We start from the raw sequence: 12,057 nt of genomic DNA, 5'->3' as shown, positions 1-12,057 counted from the left end.
AGAGTGCCTATAAACCAATAGAAAAAAGGACCAAAACAATAGAAAACTAGGCAAAGATTATGAACACTCAACAGAAAAGGCAACCCAGACAGCATTAAAACACGAAATTTTTTTTAAAGATTTATTTATTTTACATAAGAACCGGGGTACAGGCCAGATGTGCGGGAGGGTGAGAGGATTCACCAGAGAAAGAGTGGGGAGCAGAATAGGCAGACTGATGAAATATACTGCTGAGGGGAGCAGCGGGCTAGACAGGAGAGGTCTGCCGCACCATGTGGGACCCTCGCTGGCCGGCCGGGATCGAACCGGCGCTGCAGACTGTGGACAGCTTCACAGCACGGCACTCAACCACCTGCCCCACCAGGGGAGGCCCTAAAACACAAAATGTTTAATACAAAATAAAACAGGGTACACAATAAGAACAAATATAAAATACCACCTCATAGGGATCATTGTTTCATGATGAGATTCTCCAGGGCATGGGAAAGAAATGTCAGCAGCCTTGATGGAAGCTAAATCCAGACTACTCTAAGGAGGAAATCTGGCCAGTCTGAAAAATTGCAATGTGTTGCCCTTTAGCCCAGCAACTCCACACTAGGAATGAATTCTTTTAAATATACTGTCCATACACACATGTGAAATTGTGTAGGGATCATGTCTTTCCTTGCAGCATAACCTATGAAAGCAGAAGTAAGAATAATCTGTGGTTCATCCCACAAAGATACACTACATCTGTGGAAAGACAGCAGAACTCTGCGTCCTGCTTCTGATGGTCTCTAAAAATGTATACAATTGATTGATAAAAATTGATGAAAAGCCAGGTGCATGACTCTGTGCTACCATTTGTATAAAAAGGAAGGGAGGTATGTAGATTTATCTGCTTGTGTATGAATCCAGTGATTGTTCATATGTTTTCAAGAAAATTAAAAAGGATAATATGGATTGCCTGGGATAGGGCAGGGAAGTCAACTTTACATTGTACATATATTTGTACCTGTGGACTTCTGTATCTAGTCTACAATTCTCAAAAAAAACTTTTATGCAAATTTTAAAAGTCAGTAACTGAAAAATATTTATTGGATTTGATATGCGTAATTTTAATGTTGAGTTACTTGAGTGTCTTTTTGATATTGACTAATCTTTTATGTTTCTTAGGCAGTAGCCTTCCCATTTTTCTTTTTCTTTTCTTTTCTTTTTTTTTTTTTTTTTGAGCAATTTCTTTGCAAAGTAATGAAATGACCTATTTGTGTCCCAGTTTGTCTTTTGACTTTGTTTACACCGCTTTTTGCCACCTGGCAATTCTATATTTGCATGTTGTGGTGTCTCCTCTACTTTCTGTTCTTATTTCTTTTTTAAGGGGGCGGGGATGACGTCCAGAGAAGATTGACTCTAGATTTTAAAAATTCCAACTATCAATGCCTTTGGATATGTTGAAAAAATAACTTGCTGTTTATATGTTCTCTTTGAAAACAGTAGATAAAACTTGAACAAGCTCAATTTTAGCAAGAGGTGACCTGACCATCTCTTCGTGGGCAGGGGAGAGAGACTTGCATGGGCCAGGGTGGCGGTTTTGATGGCCTCTGACCAGTCTCTCCTCTCTCCACTCCCAGCGGAGCTCCCTCGCTCCTCAGCGGTGAGGCTGGCCTCCCTGCGAGACCTGCCCGCCCAGCTCCTGGAGTTATACCAGCAAGGCTTCTCCCTGGTGACTCTGCACCCCTTTGTGCAGCCAACCCAAGAGCGGAAGAAGACGCCTCTGGAACACATCTTCAGAGCCATCCTGATCAAGAAAACTGACAAGTAAGGCTGTGTGGGCGGCTGGTCCACATTGTGAGGTGGTTAGTGTGTGTAGAATGGAGGAGGGGAGGGCGAGGACTGGGGGGATTGTGTGTGTTTGCAGTGTGCACGCTATTCCTGTGGTCTCCTCCCTGGGCCAGATAAGGCAAGTGTTAGACAGCCAGGTTCATAGAATCATGCAGCTGCAGAAGTAGACAGCTCTAGTTCACATCTTTCCTTCCTTTAATTTACTGGATTAAACTCCAGAAGAGACCTCGGAAGGTGTACTCCTAGAACGATGGAGCTAATTGAAGCAGAATCCTGTTCATCTGGAAGGCACAACTGGAGAATATACGACTCTTCTAGAAGATTATATGCAAACGTAATGCTTTCCTCCAAACTCTGGAAATCCTTGAACATTGTGAACCCACCCTAAGTTCTGTTGGTCATTTGGGAGGGAAAACCAACCCCTCCTGAAGCAAATGCTGTCATTGATTGGTTGTTGATTTTGCTTTTTAAAGCTTAGAGGGTGGGCCTCCCTGGTGGCGCAGCTGTTGAGTGCTGGGTTGCGAAGCTGCCTGCAGCCTCTGTGGTGCCGGTTCAATCCCGGGCTGCTCCCTGGCCACCGGAGGAGGGTCCCGCATGGCGCGCAGACCTCTCCTGCCGCCTGCTGCTCCCCTCAGCAGTGTCCTTCGGTCCTTCTGCCTGTTCTGCTCCCCGCTCTGGCTCTGGTGAATTCTCTCACCCTCCTGCGCTTCTGACTATACCCAGTGCTTGTATGTATAAATAAATAAATAAATTTTAAAAAATAAATAAATAAAGCTTAGAGGGTATTTTCCAGTAATAGCATCTGAATGCTTACTCATATTTTTATTGGGCCTAATTAGGAAAGGAGAGGTGGATATTGGTTTCTCAGTAGGAGCAATAGTCACTTTAAATGATTCATTTTCAAACAGTGAAGGTGGGATAGGAAGCAGAATGTTTTTTCTGCTCTCATAAATATAAAAATTGAAATAAAGTCTGGCAAAGGAAATCAGATGTGTCCTTCAGCCAAACTATCATGGGAGGGATATTTTAAAGGGAGCCCTCACTTTGGGGAACAGTTAGTTATAAGCCAGTAATGGAGCTGGGATGTTTAATAGGCTCTTCACTTCCACTGAGGACAGGCTCTGAGCTAATGGACTTACTTCCCAGAAGAGGAAAATGGCTCAAGAAGAATGAGATACTGGCTTGAGGGGGAGTTTTCAAGAGAATGAAGATGGCCTTCCCTGTGGGTCTGTATTCATACGTCCAGAGTGCCTGGCCTGCCAGCCTGGATGACCTTAACAATCACCCCAGTTCCTTGATGGGCAGATACAGAGAAAGAAATACCTTGAGGAGGCCTCCTGGTGGCCTAGGGGCTGTCTCAGCACTATCACACTATCACTGCTAAGTCCTGAGTTTGATCCCCAGCCAGGGAGCTAACCCACATATGGTGCAGCAGACCTCTCTTTTCTTGCCTGCTGCTCCCCTTAGCAGTATATTTCAGTAAATCTGTCTGTTCTGCTCCCCACTCAGTCTCTGATGAATCCTCTGAACCTCTGTACCTCTTGCCTATACCTCAGTTCTTCTACACACACACACACACACACACACACACACACACACAGAAATTCCTTGGATTTAACTTTGTCCTGGGTCTTTAAATAGTGCCCTGACCCAAGATTTTTAAAGGAAGTTGTAAAATCTTAGTAGTTTATTAAATATTTTAATAGGAATGATAATTAACCAAGTATGTCATAAGAATGGTAATTTGCCATTATCTTGGCAAAAATAACCAAGAAATTAACCTCCTCTTCTATTCCCCATTAGTACTGGGTGGGAGAAGTGGTGGTGGTAGGAAGCAGAGTCATTATCCAATAATTTTAAGGTGCAGGCATGTTCTTTCGTAGCAAATACAATAACTATGTATTTGCATCGGGAGGAAAAGATCCGACACTATTCAAAATAAACAGAACCCACAGAATGTTTTCTGAATCAGCTGGGAGTTTAAGTAGTAGAAATGGAGCAGAGGAAGTCTTATGTGATTAATTTTTAATATGGACAGTTAAAATGACATTTTTCACAAAGTCTGCCAAAGTTCTGACAGCTGTAGCTGCTTTTAAATGAAATGATTTAGCTCTCAAAAAGGAAGTAAATGCCTGGTTAATGTTTTCTAAGTAGACCACATGCAAAGAGATGTAACTGAACTCTCTCAATTACTGGGATTATTGGGATTAGTCCCAATCAAGTTCACTAGCAAGAAGCAGCCTGGGATCACTCATTGAAACTTGAAGAATAACCTTAAGGTAATTAATAGGTGAACATATGTTTTTAGTAAGTAACTGGTTGTGGGGACTGCAGGAAGACCAGGGAAAAGGACTGAACCAGACAAGCTTGCAGTTACCCATTCACTCATTCATTCAGTTGTTTGCAAATCTCACCAAGCTTGTACTCTGTAAGGTTTGAGCTTAGCACTTTACTGGGTGAGTAAGAAGAGGGGGCAGGTGCCAGGGTCCATAGCACATGAAGCATGCCATCCAGATCCCTAGAGTTTAATTGAGAAAAGAAGGTATGCCCCTCCTTTCACAGTTGTTTGGAAACTGGAACCATCACCTTTTTTCTGGAGGGGCAGCCAAGGAAATGTTTCTGGAAAAAAGAACTTTTAACTTGGGCCTGATTTCTTTGGAGGCAAACAGAAGAATGATGCACATGATTCTTACAATGAAGTGTTTTTTAGTGGAGTTGGATAATTTAAAAACATCATTGACAGTCTAGCCAGATTATTAATGAGTTATTCCAAAAGCTCAGTGCAATAATATTCCACAGAGCTCTTTTTCCCATTGTGACAAATTTCTGTTAAATCCACAAAAAAAAAAAAAAATTCCTGATCTTTTCTTTTGAAAATTCTGATAACTGCTATTTCATTTTAAGATGGCAGGGCAAACCACACATCCAACTATAAATTGTTCTCAATCTTAAGTGTGTTGCATTTAGTCAAAGTCAGTTACTTTGAAAACTGACTCCAGGATGAATAGCAGAATATGAGATACTTAGTGAATAAGTAAAAAGAGAGTTTTTCTTCCTTCTCTCAACACTTTCCTTGGAACATTTAGTGATTTTTAACAGACTATAGAGTTGCACTCACTCTGAATTCTAAGTACAGTTAAGTTGTCCTTCATTTTTTTTTTCCTGGGCACTTTTCTTTAGAACAATTTGCTAAAGATCTCAAAGATCTCAAAACTTGATGGCTAAGAGAAGTCAGTTATTAAAATGTCACTTCTGATGTTTCGTGGTGTGGATTTAATTCTAGGTCGTTTTGTGGTTGTAGACCTAAGTGCAGAAATGCATTGTGTTGTTCCATTTTTCATCGTTGAATTGTCATCATTCACACATAGAGCTGATGGAGGGTGTCGTTGGTGTGTTTTTCATCACTAATGGGCTGAAGCCATTTGGGTTCAGGACCCTCAATAATGTCTGGTACAGTCCAGGGAACTGGGACATTTGTGGACTCTGTTGACATAGGGTGGGATCGGGGGGTGGGACGCAGAGAGGGGCTGCCGCTAATGCAGAGGGGGCTCTGAAACGCATGTAGAAGGTGGAAAATGTATTTAATCAAACTACCCTTGAAAAATCTCTTTAGCTACCATGAGTGTGAAACGGGAGCCTCTCTTTACCTGTCCCAGGTGTGTTTTCCTTCAAAACTTGATCACAGATTGTGGTTTCCAACAGGGAGCGGTTCTTGCTTCCACAGGGAAGTAGGTTGGTTCAGTTTGCGGGGAGCGTGGTTAGAATTACACCCAGGGAGGTGAGATGCTTGTACCTAGGGAGGCGTGTGTGTGAACTGAGACTGCGGGAACAGGATTTCCACGCCTCCCTTCACACTTGGATTCCGGGACACATCTGCCTGTGGAGTAGTGTAACTGGCATAGTTTTAAGTGGTAAAACGTCTTCCCTTTTAGTTGAATTTTTCTCAGATAAACACATGTGATATAACTTCACTATATAACCATGACTCTAAAGAGCTCCTGACTCTCTTCTTTGGGATATGAAGTCTGGGGTCTGGTTTTTATCTCTAAGTTCTTAATGGTAGTACTTTACTAAGAGAGGCTTCCTGGCCGCATGTGATCTATGTATGGAGTGGTGGGTGGATCTGAACAGAGGAACAAGTAGTAGGAGGGACCTCCCAGGCAGGGGGAGTGCCCCAAGGGGGTCTGAGCCCCCCCAGATGATAAGGGGTGACTGGAACTTGAGGTCCAGAGGGAAAGGGAGTGGATGAGGTCTCTGATGTTCAGACAAAGGAGTCTGAGGTTTATCCTGAAGCCAATGGGGAACCATTGCAATGGTTTGGTTTTGTTTTAGTGATGCAATTATTCTTAGAAGTGCTAGTTTTCAAAAGCTCAAGAGGGGAAGAAAATGGAAGCAGAGGAAACATGATGTTAGTTCTGGTGGGAGATGATGGTCGCTAAAGTAGGTTGTAGGAGGAAGGTGAGGAAGAGATAGATGTGAGAGATGTGTTTGATAGAAGGAAATATTGCACTTGACGTTTAACTGCAGAGGGACAGCATGGAAGAAGAGAGAAACGAAAATATGGGTGAGCTTTTTACTCTGGCTGAGATTAACTGGAAGAGGGAGGGGTAAGGCTGGGGAAGGGAATGTATCTGGTGGGGTTCTCCTAGATGCAGAACCTGAAAGGGGGATTCTTCAGACCATGGAGAGACACTTCAGGGAGTGCCTAGGAGTAGGGATTTGCAATGAAGGGGAGCCAGCCAGGGTGCAGTCTCAGCCTCAGCCTGGGTCTGCAGGGGGCATGTCCATCTGGAGGCTGGGGACTGGCTTCCTCACTCCAAGAAGTACCAAGAGGCCACTGGTCATAAGCCCTCCCAGACAACGCCAGATCTAGGGTGTATCCCCGGCAGGAGGACTGCAGAGCGTGCAGATGCGGGGGGTCACACAGAGGTGAGGGGCAGGGACAGCGATGCATAGCTGAGGAATGAGCAACAACAGTTTGAGGTGTTTGCAGCAGTTGCCCGTGGCAGGGTGTCCGGTGGGAGCTGTCCATAGGGCAGCCAGGAGCTGAGCGAGCAGTATGAGCTGGGGGAGCCAGCGGGGTGCCTTGGGGGGCTGAGGTGAATCCATGTTGCTAACTGAGCTCAGGCTGCCATGGATTCTCATTTTCCATACCAGACGCTTCTGGTAAATCTTAGGAGAGGTGCACTGGCTCATTGGGAGCTGTGCTGAAAGTGAGGTGCTTCATTCCAAATTGACCATATGCTTGGAGTGTGCGAAGTTTTTCCTCTTAGACGGCATCAGCAAGATGCGCTCCCGAGTCTCCTGAGCTGCACAGATTGCAGAGTGAGTCAGCTCCGGCCACCCAGTGTCAAGTGATGCAGAGAGAGACGCTTTTTTTTTTTTGGCATTTTGCTGTTTTGTTTCCAGGAAAGCAAGTCTCAGCGCTCAGCCTCTCCCCTCACTTGGGGCTGGGAATCTGAAATCCAGAAACCTTTGTCTTGATCCTAAAACAGGCCTTGGGTCAGATGTGGCGGGGCCCGGCTCCTGGAGTGGGGACTCAGGCGTGGCCAGCCAGTGCCTGAACTTGGTCCCCGTGTTGCCCTGTGTCGCCAGGTCTTGTACTTCTTTATATTTTTTTCCAAGAAAAGCTAGACATCTGAATTTTTATATGAAAATTTCTCTTCTGTAAGCATTGCCTCACTTTTCAAAATAACATTGTGTAGCCCTCGCCCACCCTCTGGCTGCCGTCTGATTTCTGCAAGACCCTTAATTCAGGGGATCTAATCATCGGCCCTTTCAGCTGCTAACTTCTCTGGTTTTTATATGTCTGCCCCCCTCCGTCCCCCTCGCTAAATCTTCCTCTCTCTTTGGATTCCCATTATGTTTTTTTAAGCAACAATGTATTTTATTTTTTATTATTTTTTCTAGTTTATATATGTATATATGTATTTATATCATTGTTCATTTTTGTACAGTCTTTGCATTCTCCTCTCTGGTGTAGTCCCCACAGAATTCCCGCCGCCACTTCACCAGTGCACCATCACCATAGTCCCTTGGGCTCTTCGCTCCCCTACTTTGATCCCTCTCCCTACCTTCTTAGAGTGCCTCATGCTGAGTAAGTATTGCTTAATAGAATTTTCCTGAATGGAATGGAATAAAACCATACCCTGGCATTTTGCTGCCATCATTCACCAGAGGACCATCCATCCATTGCAAGATGGAGCTGTCTTGGGCATCTTGTTAGTGCCCACAGCATGGGCCCATGTAGCAGAACATGCACACCCATGCACACACACACAAACGCATACATCTACACACACAAACACATACACCCGCAGAAAATGCTTTCATTGCCTCAGTAATTTGCCACAGGGTACACATTTTATTTTTCCTTCTCTTTTTTTCCCTTTCTTTTTAAAACACATTCAAAGCATGGCCTTCAAAGGAAGAAAATCTTTATGGACTTTTAAGTGGAGTACAAATGCCTTACATTGCTTTTTTTTTCCCACTAGCCACAAGATAACATGAACATTTTCTTTGGCATTTGAAAAGGGCAAAATTGGGAAAGTGCAAAATCATATAGGTGCTAAAATGAAAATTCTTTTCAAAATTATAGTCAAAAGTGTCCTCTTTAAGTGGCCTTATGTCTGTTCATGTCTAATTTTTACCAATTACTTGAACTCTTGGGAGAATTATAGGGCTTCCAGAAAAAGGCTTCATAATTAAAAGAAATACACAGGGGGGTGGGAGTGCCTACGGGGGTGTGCCCTAGAAAACACTCACACCCGAGGCTGGGGTTCAGCCCTGGAGTGTGCTGATTGCCGGATTCACACACGGGGCAGAAAAGTAACGCCGGTGCAGGGCTGTGATTGACGTGCTACAGGGATGGGGAGCCGCAGGAGTAGGCTTATTCCCAGAGAGCAGAATCGAAAAAGACGGATGCAGAGCTCTTGCTCTATATCAGAATAGGGAATAAAGTGTGTGTTTCGCACCGAGGTTGTTATTTTGGATTCTTCGGATATAGGAAGGGCCCCTGTTCCCTGCTCAAAGCTGCCCCTTAATGCTGGCGTGGAATCAGCCTTCATCAGTTTTCTCACGCTGGCGGAGGTGTTTGGAGGACTTGATTAGCCCTCCTGGGCTGCCACCCCGGCCCCCGTGGAGCTGTCCAGCGCACTGAAGACTATCTTAATTTATTCCTCCTATTTTTCCATCTCACTCCGGAGTGACACCCATTCCTGGTGTGTTGAAGTTTCAGGATTCACTGTTAATTATTGTGTTTGCACTTTCCAATCTAATATGCCGGCATAAAGGCACATTCTCTTGGGGAAAGAGAGTTTTTTTCCAATCCACACCCCTAAATGGCTTGCCTTGTTACACCCCTTCTCTCCCTCCAAAGTGTCGCCTTTTTCCCAGCGGAGAGAACAAGAGTCTAGCATTGTTTGCGTGAGTGCTCATCTCCCCCTGCTTTCTAACTGCCCTTGATTGCCTGTGTCTTTCCGTACATTTTATTTTTTATTTTTTTCCCTCTCCTCTGAGAGAGAGCATTAGCATACCAGTGATTTCCAATCTTCCCCAGAAGTAGTTTGGGATGGCAGAGAACAGACAGCAGGTACCCAAAACACAGAGGCACTGCACTGAATTTCTTTGTAATCTCCAGTTTACCTTAAAGCGTATGCAGACGCTATCGTACCAAGAAATGTCTGTGTTGGTTTTAAATAAAATAAATAAAGCGCCCCCCCCACATGAATATGCAACCTTTCAACAATAAAGGGATCCTAGGAGACCTCTTCCGTGGCATCGCAGGTGGACTCTTGTGACACTTGCTATTTTGAGGGCCACGGATCCACAATGTAGGTAATTTAGTTGCTAATTATTTTACCCAAGTGTTAGCTGTTTGTGTTTATATGCTCGCCCATGTTTAAGTTAGGAACTCTGAATATTCCTGGCAAAGGCTCTTTTGTCTTTTCTCTGTCAATCAGGTAACTTAGATTGTGTGTGTTTTTCAAGGAAGGAAAGATATAATGGGCATTTCCAGTGATGGAAGCTGCAAAAGATGAGTACTAATTGAATTTTGCAGTCTTAGCTATGAATGCCATTGCAGGTGAGAAACAACTTTCAGAGCAATGTAAGTACATTATTAGTGTTTTCAGTGTACTTGAGATTTAGATATAATGATTATCTCCATAATCTATCTAGCTGTTTTCTATAATTTTTTAAATGCTTGAAAGATGGAACCATTAAATGTTATAAATATGATTTAGTGGAGTACATCAATTTCATTTGCTTCCTATTCATCCACCATGAGTTGGAACTTACAATGGCTACAAAGACTTAAAAACCAAATTAGTAACTCATATTCATATAACACCTGTTTCTGAGGGTCTGAGAGCACTTTTTCTTCATTCCTGTATGGGTAGAATATTATAATTTATTCTCATTATGTCTTCATGATTTGTTTTTGTTGTTAATATTTGCTGACAATATTAGTATGTGTTCTGCAGAGTTTTCAGAATTCGCTTTTGTAGCCGAAAGTTCCCCTTATCCTCAACCTCCCATTTTCTATCCTGGTACAATTGGGTGGGACGTGTGGGGAGGGTGAGAGAGAGTGTGTGATGAATATGGGGTTGAAATTCCATCTTGTGGCTTCTGGCTCAGAAATATGCCCTCTCTGAACTTTTGGGCCCTGGAGCTTACTGAAGTGTCTTTAGAGAATGCCTAGAGTCCTGTGAGTGATTTGCAAACAGCCAGGCTGTGGGACCAGAGGTCTATTACCCCCAAACTGGTTTCAGGACAAAGACCCGCCGTTGCAAACCATCTACAGCCTCCCAGACAGTTCCATTCGACAGAGTTTTTTGTCAAGGTCCAAAGTAAACACTTCTGTGAAATGATAGTTCTAAAACCATCAGTGCGCTGTATTCCCTCTGCTCCCTAAAAGCGAAAGCAAAATGTATTTTCTAGGTGTCTTATGTTTTCTAAGGCAGTCACCTTTGTTAGCGAGAATGAGATGCACACAACCCCTATTCAAGGTGGATTTATAACTTATCTAACATGTTGAAATTTTCATTCTCAAACTTCTAGTGCTTAAGTCTCCCATATGTCGAGCAACCTGGCTCTTACTGGGAGTAAAAACACCCACTTTTCTTCTGAAAGATATTTGTGTGTTTGCAAGTACTTCTTAATATGACAAATAATATAAGCCTATGGCTATTTGTAGTGATAGCCATAACAGCTTCATTGATTGCTGTTGCTGGTCTGAGTCTTTGCTCATTGCTCTATAATGTACATTCTCTTTATTCCTGAAAGCCAAGATGAAGAAACAAGCCTCAGAGCAGTGAGTTGTGCAGGATCCCACCTTTGATGAGTGGAGGAGGTAGGGTTCACCTTAGGAATCCCACTGCTAACACTGCTCCTCTCTAATTTTACCTTTAGGGTTAGGGGTTGGCTTCCATTTAGGGTAGGAGTCCTCAACCCACATGGTTTCTCAACTATTGATATTGGGACTAAATAAGTCTGTATGGGAGAGCAGCCTGTGCATTGTAGAATATTTGGCCCATCCCTGATATCTATCACTAGATCCCAAATAGCCCCCACCCTCCAGAATGACAATTAAAAATGTCTCTAGACATTTCAAAATGCTGAGACAGGCAAACCTGCCCCCAGATGAGAGCCACTAGGTTAGCAATAGGGTGTGAGGTAGGGGTTTACCTTTATTTTCTTCCTGATAGCTCCCTTTACCAATAGCATTTATTACATTAACTTAAATTTGCCACTGAGTGAAATGGCACTTTTATTGTAGTTTGGAGATATATACCCTCGTTATTAGTATTGGTTCTTTCTTGTTCTCTTGACCTACTTCTTGATCTGTGCTAATGCCATGCTATTTGGATCACACTAAGTTTGTAGTGTATAGTCACATCTAGGTAGGCACTATTTATCTTGTTTGGGATCGTGGCAATTTTGTACATTGATTTTTCCATGTAAAGTCTAAAGCAATTTCCTCTAGCTCCCAATAAACCCTGCTGAAATTGTAATTACATTTACATACTAATTTGAGAAGACTTTTTGCCATGTGTTTTCTAGAATATAGAGTTCAGTATTAATGTCAGAAATCAAATGTTATTTTAGGGCTTTTTGACCATTCTGAAAATTCATGTACTGTCTGGATCAGTGGTTACCCAAAGGGTGTAGGAGAACTTAGACTTCTGTTTATAATTATGCCACTGAAAATGAGGAGAGAAATGACATGTTGCTAAT

General features: G+C 43.1%; 1 protein-coding gene across 5 annotated transcripts in view; it reads left to right on the top strand.

The window, feature by feature from the left end:
• Window positions 1–12,057, top strand: part of RFTN1 (raftlin, lipid raft linker 1) — a 163,627-nt gene that overhangs the window by 65,126 nt on the left and 86,444 nt on the right. For all 5 annotated transcript variants that reach the window (XM_037524760.2, XM_037524771.2, XM_037524764.2 and 2 more), the window contains exon 3: window positions 1,611–1,797. In XM_037524760.2, the coding sequence (XP_037380657.1) occupies window positions 1,611–1,797 (187 nt within the window). The remainder of the gene's footprint in view (window positions 1–1,610; window positions 1,798–12,057) is intronic.

Source organism: Talpa occidentalis, unplaced genomic scaffold, assembly GCF_014898055.3.
Source record: "Talpa occidentalis isolate TD23 unplaced genomic scaffold, MPIMG_talOcc4v2.1 talOcc4.10, whole genome shotgun sequence".
Taxonomy (NCBI): Eukaryota; Metazoa; Chordata; class Mammalia; order Eulipotyphla; family Talpidae; genus Talpa; species Talpa occidentalis.
This window is presented reverse-complemented; position numbering and strand designations above follow the sequence as displayed.